The sequence below is a fragment of the Leptopilina heterotoma genome, unplaced genomic scaffold (assembly GCF_015476425.1).
Source record: "Leptopilina heterotoma isolate Lh14 unplaced genomic scaffold, ASM1547642v1 Lhet_38, whole genome shotgun sequence".
Lineage (NCBI taxonomy): Eukaryota > Metazoa > Arthropoda > Insecta > Hymenoptera > Figitidae > Leptopilina > Leptopilina heterotoma.
In genome coordinates this window covers 1329202-1343064 of record NW_025111054.1, presented here as the reverse complement: position 1 = coordinate 1343064, position 13863 = coordinate 1329202, and the positions used below count along the sequence as shown (strand labels likewise).

At 29.6% G+C, this 13863-nt stretch overlaps 2 protein-coding genes across 2 annotated transcripts; one reads left to right on the top strand and one right to left on the bottom strand.

Annotated features, from left to right (window-relative positions):
• Positions 1 to 739: 739 nt before the first annotated feature.
• LOC122505929 (beclin-1-like protein) lies at positions 740 to 7955 on the top strand. The gene is made up of 5 exons (XM_043617817.1): positions 740 to 994; positions 4185 to 4345; positions 6383 to 6795; positions 6995 to 7483; positions 7737 to 7955. Exons 1-5 carry the CDS (start codon positions 883 to 885, stop codon positions 7852 to 7854), a joined length of 1293 nt encoding a protein of 430 aa, XP_043473752.1. The 5' UTR covers positions 740 to 882; the 3' UTR covers positions 7855 to 7955.
• Positions 7956 to 7970: 15 nt separating this feature from the next.
• On the bottom strand, positions 7971 to 12307 carry LOC122505930 (uridine diphosphate glucose pyrophosphatase NUDT14-like). Its single transcript, XM_043617818.1, has 3 exons — positions 11768 to 12307; positions 8205 to 8281; positions 7971 to 8147 (listed from the first exon to the last, which is right to left on the bottom strand). Exons 1-3 carry the CDS (start codon positions 12208 to 12210, stop codon positions 7987 to 7989), a joined length of 681 nt encoding a protein of 226 aa, XP_043473753.1. The 5' UTR covers positions 12211 to 12307; the 3' UTR covers positions 7971 to 7986.
• Positions 12308 to 13863: the final 1556 nt, after the last annotated feature.

Here is a 13863-nt window from a genome sequence, read left to right as displayed (position 1 = left end):
TATTCTTAATAATAGAAAAAAATGTATTTTCCTGTAAAGAATCAGAGTGAAAAGAATAGTGATATCTGACTATCTCTCTCGCACTCATAAAAGTTGGCTTTGCTCTATACGTTTTCTGCTCAACGTTTTTTTTTTAAAAATTATTTATGACAAGCTATAAATTAGGATTCAATATAGTTTTATATACGAAGATTAAATTTTTAATAATTCCTAAAAATCTTGATTTGTTTAAATTTTTTATGAAAACGAGAGTTTATAACCTCTCTCTCAAATTAAAAAACATTTCAACACCATTACTACAATATATGAAACGAGATTCAACAAAATTTGTAACTATTCTAAAATTTACTTTTATTTAAAATTATTAACAGCAATTAACTATTAAAGTTTATTTACTTACGAATAAACGAATTCTAACAATTATATAGCCGTTACTATCAAGCGCACTATTCAAAATATTGAAAGTTTCTTGGGTCGCACAAAGAACGGTCCGAGGCACGCATCCAAGCTCAGTACAAGGCACTCATTTGCAGGGTGCTTCAATCGACATTCACTCTGGCCTCGTAGCGCGAGTGAGTCATGGACCATGGTGACGCGTAGAAGCTTCCGTGTGATCCGTACAGTACAGGCTTCCGTAGTGTGGGGCGAAATATGCTTTTGGAATCTTATTGGAGAAAGGACTTTAGAGTAATTGCCGAAAACAACCATTGTGGACACAGCCTCAATATCGATTTTACCTAACCTCCAATGCGTCTGTGATCATAACAACTGTGAATATAGCAAAACAGATGTCATTGCTTCCTCAAGCAAGAAATGCGTATTTATTAGTAACATTTTCGTAGGAGTAACTGTGATTTTAATTGTAAATAGAAAGTCTTCACAATGGATGTTGTTAAAACTAATATTAATTTTACATGTCAAAGATGTTTACAACCTCTGAGACTCGATCCTAGTTTTAATCAGTTGGGAGAACATACTCTTGCTGAACTTTCATGTAAGTAATTTTAAATTAACAAATCCTATATTTATTTCCTTTGGCATATTTTGAAAAAGATAACATCGTCGGCTTGGTGGTAAACTGTACCATTTCAAGAATTCGTTATAAACAATACCAATTCAAAAGTTTGTTATAAAACAAAAACATACCATTTCGATGAAAATGTATATAAAAGTGTTGCACTAAACAATTTCTATAATGATTAACAAACAATTGATTTAAATTATTAGAAAGTTTGAGTTAATAAACTGATAAGATAAGATAAGAAACCTCTTTTTAAAAATTCATAAACTTATTTTTTGTTTATTTGTATTTTTAGTTTGTTGACAAACTTGGATAAAAAGCAAAAAACTTTTTTTCTCGAAATGATATGTTTTATAAACATCTACCGAAATGCTACATTTCATAACGAATTCCTGAAATGGTAGTTTGCCACCAAGCCGATGACATTTTCTATTATGGATAAATCTCTAAAACTTCTGACAAAATAAGTAACAATTTAAAAAATGTTTTTTCTGTACTCATTTAATATTTATTGTATTTTATTTTTTGCGGCCTAATTTTTAAAAAAAACAGGGCTCGGATTGTGCGACTTTTTTCGACTATATATTCCCGTTTCATAATATTTTTGTAGAAAATTCTCAATTTTCATAAGGAAATAATTTGCATCATTTCTATTTCTTAATTACAATTGCTTTAATAAAATTTAAAGTTTCTTAAAAATAAAGGAAACAAATATTTAAAAATTCTATTATTTTGTCCATTACAAATTTTAATTGAAAATGAAATTGAAACTTTTAAAATTTTTAGAAAATAAAGGGAAAAAACTTACTTAAAAAATGTTGTTTTATTTATTTACAAATTTCTTTTAAATTATTCAAAAACATCAATAACTTCTTTTTTAAATAAATATTTAATTATTATTTTTTTTCTATAGGAATTAAGATTTTTAAAAATTTCAAATTCAAACCTTTATGAAATTAAACAACTTATAGAAAATTGTTCTAAAACATGAAGAAATCGATCACTCCGAGTCTTCGACTCTCGGAGCAACCGATATCTTCATGTTTTATATAATATAATAATTAAAAAATAATAAAAAAGTGAATTTTTATGTAAATAATAATCAAACCGATTATTCGATTCATTTAAGTATTTTTTTTGCGTTAAAACATAATTATTACAATTGAAAATTATTTTTGTGTCTAATCGTAAATAAAAAAACTACGTTCTATCGTCAGTTATTCGCTCAGATGTAGTATAGTATAAAGTATACATAACAACATAAAATAGTTAAAATAAGTATGCAAAGATAGACTAACTGAAAAAGTAGTTCCTTTTATTACTTTTTACTCTACTAAGAGGATGTAGTTGAAAATGTCTCATAAATTTTTTACAGTTTTTAATAAAAATATTTTAAAAAAATTGTTAAATAATTTACAAAAGATTAAAAAATTTTTTAAATAAAATTTCATTTTTAACAAGGGAACGTTCATAAACTACGTAGCACGTCTAGGGGGAGGGGGGGGGTCAAGCAATTGTCTACCATAAGAGGAAAAAATGGCGCTAATACATGTAATTGCGTCCACGTGGGGGGAGGGGGGGTTAAAATTTCCAAAAAAATTGGTCTACGTAGTTTATGGACGTTCCCCAATGTATGTATCGATTAATTATTTTCAAAATTTTTTGTAAGAAACTAGCACTAAATTAACAATTTTTAAGCCTTCTCCGATTGTGGGCAAACGATGGGATATATTTATTTTGAAATTTTTAATTTTTATATTACACAGTGAAAACGGTAGGTCTAACTTGCCATTTGGCCAAATCACAATTTTACATAGAAAGAATGTTAAGTTTGGAGAGATTAAGTCTGAAAACACATTTGCTGTGAAAAATTTGTGTGATTTGGTCAAATGTTAAGTTAGGCATTTTGGCCATCACTGCGTATATAAAAATTAAAAATTTCAAAATAAATATATCCCTTTCTTTGCCCACAATCGGACAAGACTTAAAAATTGTTAATTTAGTGCTAGTTTCTTACACCATTTTTTAAAAAAATTTATCGATACATATATTGTTAAAAATGAAATTTTATTTAAAAAATTTTTAAATCTTATCGTAAATTATTTTAAAATATTTTTATTAAAAACTACGTGTGAAAACAAAAATTTTCATTATAAGAACGTCCAATTTGATCAATTTTTGACCGAGTTATAAGGAATTAAAATAAAATTTACTTAAAAAACGCCATTTTTCAAAAATCTGTATTTCCTGAACCGCTTTATGAAAAAATTAAAAAAAAATTGAGATGCAAAAGCAAAATAATGATTTCCGATTTGGCGTGGAAAGCCCCATATATTAATTTATTTATAAATATTTATATTTTATGATGATTTTAAATGACATTTTTATTAATTGATAAAAATCTGGTTTCAAAATATGTAAAACTAGAAGACTTCCTGATTTCACTAACCATAATATTATTCCGAAAATTTTATTTTTTTTTTAATGTTATTATTAATCAGAAGTTGGACTCTCAGAGTTATTTTGTAACCTTAAATTTTGCACTTTTTTAAAATCGTTTTTATTTAATAACTATTTTATGTCATATATATCAGAACTTACCAAAAGCATAAATCATTTGATGGTGAATCAGAAATCGAATCAATTACTATGAAAATATATTATTTTTAATTAATACAGCGAAATCGAAAATTTTTTTCACAAAAAAATATTCCGATTTTCTGAAATGTTTTCAAATGACTTTTAGATTGAGTACAGTAATTTTTCTAAATCAAAGTGTAAAATGTGAAATTCAAATTTTTACTTTTCATAATTATCATTGTCAAATTTCTTTTCGTGAATATTTGTGTTTCCTAATTTAAAAAACATCTAGATTTTATTAGTTATTCCAACTCCTTATTGTAATTATTAATAGTAGGTATGCTATAATTGTAAATGAGACCGATAAATGTATTTTGTAATATAGTAGTAGAAAATAATGTCATTTTTATCACTGTATCCTCTATTATTATTGATCTTTTGTAAAAATAGTTATTATAATGTAAAATTTTCCAAACTAAAGTTTCTCCGTGCAGGAAAAATCTCCCCAAAAAGTGTTTCACAAATGAGTTACAGAAGAAAGGTAGATTAACAATCAGTAAAATATTTCCTTAACATTTTCTAGTGCCAATTCAACCCCAAGCTGCAGAGGAAATGGAACCAGCTAGTGGGAGCTTAGAACACTTGGTACATCCGTTTAGACTAACAGAGTCTGCGAATGGTTCAAATGGGTTTATGGTCGTTGGTGATTCAGGTGAAATGGAAAGCTTAAGTCATAATTTAAAAGTAAGAAACATAATTTCACATAGGGAGCGTTCACAAATGATGTCACGCAATTTTTTGAGATTTTCGACCCCTCCCCCCTGTCACGCAATCTCATGCAATTTCACATGTGAAAAATACATTGTGTCACATTTAGTAGAGACCCCCTCTACCCCAAAAACGTGACATAATTTGTGAACGCTCCCATATACCAATCAAGATTATTCAGCCTGAGAGAAATTCCTGGTTTATAGACCCTGATGCTTTAACCACTTGAGCGGTAGGTCATAGGTCTGTTCTTTTATCTTAAAAAACAAGAATACTTTATTTTGATATTATAAATCTCCTTACAGAATTAGAAAATCATAGTCAAGTCTTGACGCCTTTTTGCCTCTTCTGTCACTTCTACGACCGACGCTAATTCTGACGCCCTGACGCTCAAGTGGTTAATGCTGTCCTTCCGGTTTTGACGGTGTTTTAAAATGTCGTGACATGTCTATCAAAATTTGGTTAGTTAGTGACATATAAGTTCGTTCATACGTCATGAACTAACAATATTTTGATAGATATGTAACGATTTTTCACGTTAAAACAAAAAAACTTTTTCGCGTTAAAACGCCGTCAAAACAGGAACGACAGCATTAAAACATCAGGGTATACAACTAGATTTTTGGAGTGAAATGTGTCTTTAACTACACATTGAAGTTTTACTCTTCACGATGATCTGTGGAACCTTCTGTGCGGCGTTGCCCTCCTGCATCCACGGGCCACCGGCTATTGCCCCCACGCTAGGCGCTTGACAATTGGAACCGATGAGTGATTTAACTGAAGTATTTTTGACGGTCGCTCATCATGTTCATTTCTTTCTGTTCGGTTGTCCTTTAGTGAAAAGCCCTGCTACCACGGCAAGGTCTACCGAACATATCCATGATGCCAGTCGTGTTTGGCAGCAGGCCCACTTCTCCCAGCACATCAAAGAAATCAATGATGTTCGGCAGTGGACCCGCTTCTCCCAGCACATTAAAGGCATCAATGGTATTAGGCTCTGAGCTTGTAACCACAACAGCAAGTTTTAAGCCACACTTGTTGGGCACAAGGGTCGTCACCTTCCTACAGGCTGATGGTACACCCAAAATTTGCACTAAGGCTTCCTGGACTTCCGTTGTCGGTAAGGCAGTCCAGGTCACGGATCTCCAGTGTGACCTTTCGATCCGCCATCTGCACCTTACCAAGCTCTCCCACAATCCTTGACACCTCCTCGGAGAAGAATTCTCCTTTCCTTGTGAGCCTTCTAGTTTAAAAGAAAGTCACTTTTCTTTGTGGGCATTGCTCTCACCACTCTTGTCTGGCTGGCATCAGGTTTTGCCTCTCTTTTGAGCTTTCCTAAGACATCAGCATAACTAACACCCTTAGCCACCTTGACAACCATAGCTGATCGTGGCGGTAACCTAGGTAATTCCCTGCCTTGGTTTACTTTGGAATCCCTGTCAACCTTACGTGCAGACAGTTTAGGAGCTTTCACTTCCTCTTTCTTCTTCTTAAGGTCCTTCGACGATTCAGGACTGCTTAATCTTTTTTTCTGTGAAGCCATAACAACATTTTTAATGCAATTGCATTGAATCTACCTCTTCTGCGTCTACGATCCTGTCGAACCTCCTCTGACCAGACTAATCCTTGATAGAGACGTTCATCCATCCTCTTCGCTTCGTCGTGCTTTTCTTTTTAGTCCCTCATTAATTGTCACGCCAACATTCTTCTGGATCTCGCAGGTCTTAAGCATCTTGCTGACCTCCTCAGCAATTACATCAATGCACGCTGCCTCTTCCTTTCGCAGCTGAATGCATCGTAGTTACTTTTAAGCTAGTTGATATATCTTAATTTAAGATGTTAAAAGTATCTACATAACAATGCTTTATACATTTTCAGCATTTTTTCGGAGAAAAGTTTTGACGATTTACATGTAACTCACTTTGGAAAAGATCTTATTTTAAGATATAAGATACAATTTTTCAATTTTTACAGCTTATTAAAATTTGATAAACATTAAATTCATAATTTCAGATAAGAGCAACGTTATTTGATATATTAAGCAGTAGCAGTTCTTCTGATCATCCCTTATGTGACGAATGCACGGATACACTTTTGATGTTAATGGACCAGCAGCTAAGATTAACTGAAAGCGAATGGGCTGACTATAATGAATATTTAAAAAAATTAGATGTTGAACAAGAAAATGAAAGAAATGAAGATGTTAAAATGGAAAATTTGTCAAAAGAATTACATGATGCCACAGCAGAAGAAAACAGAATAATAAGTGAATTGGAAGCTTTGAGAAACGAAGAAACATATACAAAAAGTGCCATTCGACAACAGGAAATTGAACGAGAGAGATTACAAAGTGAAGAAGAACGATATTGGAGAGAATATTCAAAACACAGACGAGATCTTATGTTGGCAGAAGACGAATGTAGAAGGTAACATTTCCAAGTCTTAAACAAAGTAAATTGTTATTCTATATAAAATTATTAAATCCCTAAAATGTTAACTCATTTAAATAAACATTGTAGAAATTAGGGGGTATATTTTTTATGTTTACAAAAAAAGTATATGATATATTTCAAAAGTTATGTCCTATTTTCTATTTGTCTAATTTCCTATAATTTTTGTGTACAGTTTGGAATGTCAACTGGCCTACGCATCTGCACAATTGGAAAGATTAAAAAAAACAAATGTTTTTAATGCAACTTTTCACATCTGGCATTCTGGTCACTTTGGCACAATAAATTCTTTTAGATTAGGAAGATTACCAAGTGCACCTGTTGATTGGAGCGAAATTAATGCAGCTTGGGGACAGGCAACTCTGTTATTAACAGCACTAGCACGAAAGATAAACTTGACTTTTCAACGGTTTCAACTTGTGCCTCGTGGAAATCACAGTTATATAAAAATCTTGAATCAAAATATGGAACTTCCATTGCACTGTAGTGGAGGCTTTAAGTTCCTCTGGGACACTAAATTCGACTCAGCAATGGTAGCTTTCTTGGATTGTTTGCAACAATTTAAGGAAAAAGTAGAAAAGGGCGACAGTGGATTCTCGCTTCCATATAGAATGGATAAAGGAAAGATCGAAGATTCAGCCACCGGCAATTCTTATTCTATCAAGTAATTGAATTTTATATTTTTTTCTAAAATGGGATTATTGAAGTAATTTGTTTTAATAATAACAATAAGTATTATGAAAAACAGTATAGATTTTGAAAAAAAATCTATGAATTTAAGTGAAATTCTGCGAACAGACACACACACATCAATAAAGTCTATTATTATTTTAAACAATCTTTATTCGTTAAATCATTTGATTACATTTTTCCAATTTAAATAAGAGAAAATAATAATTTGTTTTTTTGCATTTTAGGATTCAATTTAATTCCGAAGAGCAGTGGACTAAGGCCTTAAAATATGTTCTGACAAATTTAAAATGGGGTCTTGCCTGGGTCAGTACACAGTTTACAAAAGATGATGTTGAACATTAAATGTCGACTGTTTACTGACTACCAATTATAAACGTTTGTACAAAAAGTTTTAATGTATATAAATTTAAATTAAAAAATAAAACAATCTTCTCTTATAAAAATTTGAAATTACCTTAATTTTTCAATTATAATTTATTGGTAACGGTTTTGTTTACTAGCTAAAAACCAAGTAACACCATAAAGTAAACTTGGAGGACTTTGAACATTTCCAGAATGCAGGTAATCATTTACTTCCTGAATATTCATTTCGATAACTTCGATTAATTCACCCTCTGAGTCAGCACCACCACCTCCTTGAAGAAAAATGATTTATTGTTTTTTATATATTTGTTTTCTAATTGTATTCTTACCTGAATGGGTTCGCATATCATCAGTAACTTCAACGTAGAATAATGTCTGCATAGAAGATGCGGAACCTACTCCCGACCTATAGTAAATTGAAAGTAATTAAAAAATTATGAAAACAATAAATAATCATTATTTATTGTTTGAATTCTTTTTTTAGAATAGTTTAGTAGGGGAGTGTTTTTTTAGTTGTGAGACTAAAATATTTTCAGAGATTCTTCTAAACTATATTGAGAGTAAAAAAATATTTTTGTTCAAAAATAAAATTTGTTAGTATTAGGTGATCCGTTTGGGAAATTTTGACCCAGTACTCGAATTTTTCAAATACATACATTAATACTTTTCGAGCTCTTGAGCAAATTCGAAACTTGCTACTTTAATTTTTAATTAAATTTTTTTTGTATAAAACATTTTGTTTTTGTAATTTAAAAGTTCAAATCGATTACCCTAGTAATTTTATCTTTAGCATTTGTTAGTTAAGATTGTCTACAGTAATCGATTTTTTAGTTGTTACATTTTTTCTACTACTTTTAAATGTAACTTAGTAATATTAAAATGATTTTATGTAAGAACGGATTACATTCTTGTAAAAATTAACAATATGAGGTATTTGTTAATTAAAATTGTTTAAGTAATTTAACAATTTCATTTATTTTTATTATAGAAGAAATATATTTCAAGGTTTTATTATCTAACTGCATAAATTTAAAAAGACATATTGTACAACTGTCAAATCTTTAAAAAAAAATTTTCAATCGACGTTCGCTTTTATCTCTAGATTTCGAAATCTCAACTTACACAAAAAATCTCTAACTTTAAAGAATTATATTTTTATATTTACATTATTAAATTAGTCATATTAGCCTATTTGACTCTAAAGTTATTGAACTTTAAAATAATCTTAGTTTGATAACTCTTACATCTATTTTTACAGAAATATTTGAATATTAAGTGAAACGAGCATTTAAAAGTAATCAGTACAAATGTACTCAAACTTTTCGACCCTAGTGTAAATCATGAAATTTCTTTATATTTTGTTCCAGGACTTAAACTTTTCAAAAAACCTTTCCGGACTTAAAAAAATAGTATATTTTTACTATAAAATTTATCGCCACCATTTTGTTATAAAATTTTAAATAAAACTTATTTTTCACACTTTTATATGAATTTAAAAAACCCTCCGAAAAGAAATCATATTCCTTTTTACATTTTTCCAAAACAAATAAAAAAATGTTACTTTTTCTGCCTCTAGAGTGGTACGTGTTACTCCTTAAAGAATCTATTATTTTCATACCTTTGACAAATTTTTACATTGTATTGGAGTAGTACCTTAATAAGCATACTAAAAACACATTTATTTCTATTTTGGCCACTACAATTATCGCTAAACATGTGAAATAAACGATGATTTGGCGATGCATTAAGTTTTGCTATTAAATAAGCCATTAAAATAGATGCGATTTTATTCGATCGTCGTTTTCCTATGGTCTCATCCCAAAGGCAACAGACACCTTCATGACTCCCTAAGTCGAATAGTGAAAAATTCCGTACAAAACTTTGATGTAATAAAGTGGTCAAATTTCTGCTCGAGGTATTGTTAAAATTTTTTGCATATTAAAATTGATAGTGCACACAATTTAATCTTTTTTGGATGTTTTTTAGCCGCACTCATAAGTTTTCTAATCAATTTTTTATTTAGGTAAATATTCTGCTGATCTTGGATTCCTATTCTTTCATATCCTATTCTGCAGAGAAGTTTCCCCTTTGATCTGCTTCTATGAGGCTAGTAAGTAGCATTCGATATAGTTTTTTTCTTCAGAGCCGTTCTTACCCATTGTTCTGAAATGTCTGAAAAAAGTTATTTTTAAAAATGAAAAAGTTTATTAATAAAAATTGAAAAATTAATTAAAACTATGAAAAAATGGGAGTTAGTTTATATTAAAAAGTTTAACGTACTCAGCGTATCCAGGAACATTTTACGGCATACGGTAACAAATTCAGTAAAATTATTTTTTGGGAGCTTATAATTCCTCATTGTATTGGGGCGTCAACTTTTCCGTAGTCTGGTGAATCACTATCGTCAAATTTATTTTACTTCTAGCCCTCGTTCTAGCCAGTTATTTAAAATTTCCCATTGTTTGGAATCACTTTCTGCCTTCCAAAACACATAAAAAGCATTTTTTTGTTCATTAGTTGAGAGCTTATGACATTTCCTCTAACATTTTATGTTGTAACATCCTTTTTTCCATTTCTCTAGCTTTAATGGCAGTATTTTTTCTTCCAATGCCTGAAGTACCATTTGTGCGAGTTTTTTTTAGCTTTGTTGTCTTGCTAAGACTCAGGATTTGGTATTCGTCTGCGTACATTTTATCTTTTTTAATCTTTGCGTTTAAATTGTCTTTGTTGTGTCATAATGTCGTTAGAATCAGACTGAGTGAAGGATTTAGGGTTTCTTTCATTTTGAAAATAATTCCTATTTTTTTCTATAGAAGAGCAATCTTTAGATAAAATGGAATGGAACACTTAAGTTTTCGTCGGAATTTTCAATTTTAAAGTTTAGAGAATTTTTAAGAATTCTACAATTAAATGTTTGGATCAAATAAAAATTGTATATGAGCTAAATCCAATTTTTATTTTTATTTTCGATTTTTTCCGTTTCAATATTTTTTTAAAATTATAATTAAGTATATTAGAAAATTATTATTTATGAATGATTTTCTTAGACTTTAGAAACAGAAAATTTTATATCCTAGTTGATGTAAAAGCTATCAATTAGGATCATTTTAAAGTGCAATAAATTGAGTGTCAAATAAGCTGAGATATTTAACCAATTTAATAATGTAAATATGAAAATATAGTTCTTTAAAGTTAGAGATTTTTTATAAAAATTGCGATTTCGAAATCTTGAGTTCAAGCGAACGCTAATTGAAGAAATTTTTTATTACGATTTGACAGTTTTACAATATGAAGTATAAATTCCACTTTTTAATTCTAGACCAAAATCATTTACAAATATTCAGTATTTTCTTTAAATTCTATAAAAATAATTTCTCTTTATCTCTAAATTTTTCGAAAAATATGAAAAAAATAAAATTATAAGAAAAGAGATAATTTTCTTTTAAATAATCTTAAATTTCCTACAATCAAGAGGTTCTATATTTTTCAAAAGTGTGGTTAATTGATAAAACAAATGAATAGAAACGACGAATTTGCAATTTATATTCTTCGAAAAATTTAGAGCAAGAGAAGCTTTTTCGTAGAATTTGAAGAAAATACTTAATACTTCTGAATGATTTTGGTCTAGACTTAAAGAATGGATTTCTTAAATATTAAAAATTAAAAATGTGACAAGCGGAAAGCTTGAAGTACAAATATTTAAAATTTTCAGGGTGGTCACAAGTTTTAGTTTAACAATTTCCCTGATAATTTACTGTTATTAAAATTATTTTCCTTGCCAAAATTCTTTTCACAGAAAAATATGAAAGTTTACACAGAATTTCCCTGACTTTACTGACAGGTGGCCACCCTGATTTTATTATTGTGTGATGTTTTTGAGAATAAAACACACCTGTAACAATTAACTTTCTCGAATAGTGAAATTGGAGCATCATATCCACATTCCTCTATAACTTCTTCTCTTGCAATTTCTACAATTGTTTTATTTTTATCAACCATTCCTGCACATAGTTCCATAGCAACCCCAAGATCTGCTGGATATTTTTTGACGTCAATATCCCCAAACTTCTCAGGAATAGAGGCAAAATAGCACGGAGGACGAAATTGTTTAACGAAAACAAGCTTCTTTTGAGTAATGTTAAAAATAATAATACAAACGCTGTCGTGAACCTTCATTAAGTCCCAATACTTTTCACGACTGTCCTGAGTATAATTCATTCTCAGTGGTCTAATGTAGAGAGAATCTGGAGGCATTGGCATTATATGAACTTTTTCCAAATTTAACATTCTACGTCGAATACTTGCATTTCGTTCATCTAGTGTTAATTCCTCCATTATTTTCAAACGAATTGACAATTCAAATGCAGAAATGGCAGAAAAAGATTTAACCTAAAATAACCGAATACCAAAGTGCAGATACTATAGTTGTTTTTTTAAAGATAGTCTCCATGGTAAATCTAAAGGTGCTTGAAGTGCGTAAATCGAAAGCAGAATTTCATGAGCGCAAGAGAGATAGTCATATAGCACTTTCTCTCTTGCGCTTATGAAATTCCATCGATTCCATCCTTATGACGGATTATGTTACGTTTTGTAACTTGGCCATGAGAGCAAATATAGCGAACATATATCTCCATCTCTCTCACACTCATGTCCTAGTTACAAAACGCAACGAAAAACGCTGCTATTTCGCGAACGCAAAGCATGAGTTAGAAAAGGACAGAGATATATTTGTGTCCTTTTCTATCTCATGCGTATCGTTTGCGAATATTGTGGGTTGGACTTCAGACAAAACAAATGTATTTGGGGCATTCCACGCCAAGTCGGAAATCATTTTGGTTTTGCATCTCAAATTTTTTTTTAAACATTTTTTTTTCTTTTAGCACTCTTTGAAATGAGCTACCTTTAATTTTTACAAATTTTTTCATAAAAAAAGGTTCAGGAGATACAGATTTTTGAAAAATGACGTTTTTTACGTAAATTTTTTTTTAAATGCTCATAACTCGATCAAAAAGTAATCAAATTGAACGTTTATTTATTATGAAAAGTTTTGTTTTCACGCGTAGTTTTCAATAAAAATATTTTTAAAAATTTTTTAAATAATTTACGATAAGATTTTAAAATTTTTAAAATAAAATTTCATTTTTAACAATGTATGTATCGATTAATTTTTTTCGAAATTTTTTGTAATAGAAACTAGCACTAAATTAACAATTTTTAAGCCTTGTCCGAACGTGGGCAAACAATGGGATCTATTTATTTTGAAATTTTTATATACGCAGTGGTGGCAAAAAGACTAACTTGCCATTTGACAAAATCACACAAATTTTTCACAGCAAATGTGTTTTCAGACTGAGTCTCTCCAAACTTAACCTTCTTTCTGTGTAAAATTGTGATTTGGTCAAATGACAAGTTAGGCCTACCTTTTTCACTGTGTATATAAAAATTAAAAAATTTTAAATAAATAGATCTCATCGTTTGCCCACGATCGGACAAGGCTTAAAAATTGTTAATTTTGTGCTAGTTTCTTACAAAAAATTTTGAAAAAAAATTGATCGATACATACATAGTTAAAAACCGCTGCCAAGTTGTACATTTTTATAATTTTGGTGTTCATTTCATGAACACTTTGCTTCCTCATAGAAATAATAATAATTGAAATATAAGAATTACTTTTTATAAAAGGGTTAAAAATCATTAAATCTTGGTCCAAAAAATGTGTTTTTATATATTCTATAAGATGATAATAATAGTTTAATAATTACACATAAATTAATAAACAAGAATGTTGAAAAAATGATATTTTCCACAATTCTTGATTTTTCAAATACCAATAATTTCATGATTTCTGCCCGAATCAGGTTAAAAAATAGGTTAAACGAAGCGTTTTTAATGCTCTTCAAGTTGGTAATAATTTTTTGAAGTTACTTTTACATAATTTAAAAAATTTTTTATAAAAGTCTTATTTTTCAAAATTTTAGATTTTTAAAA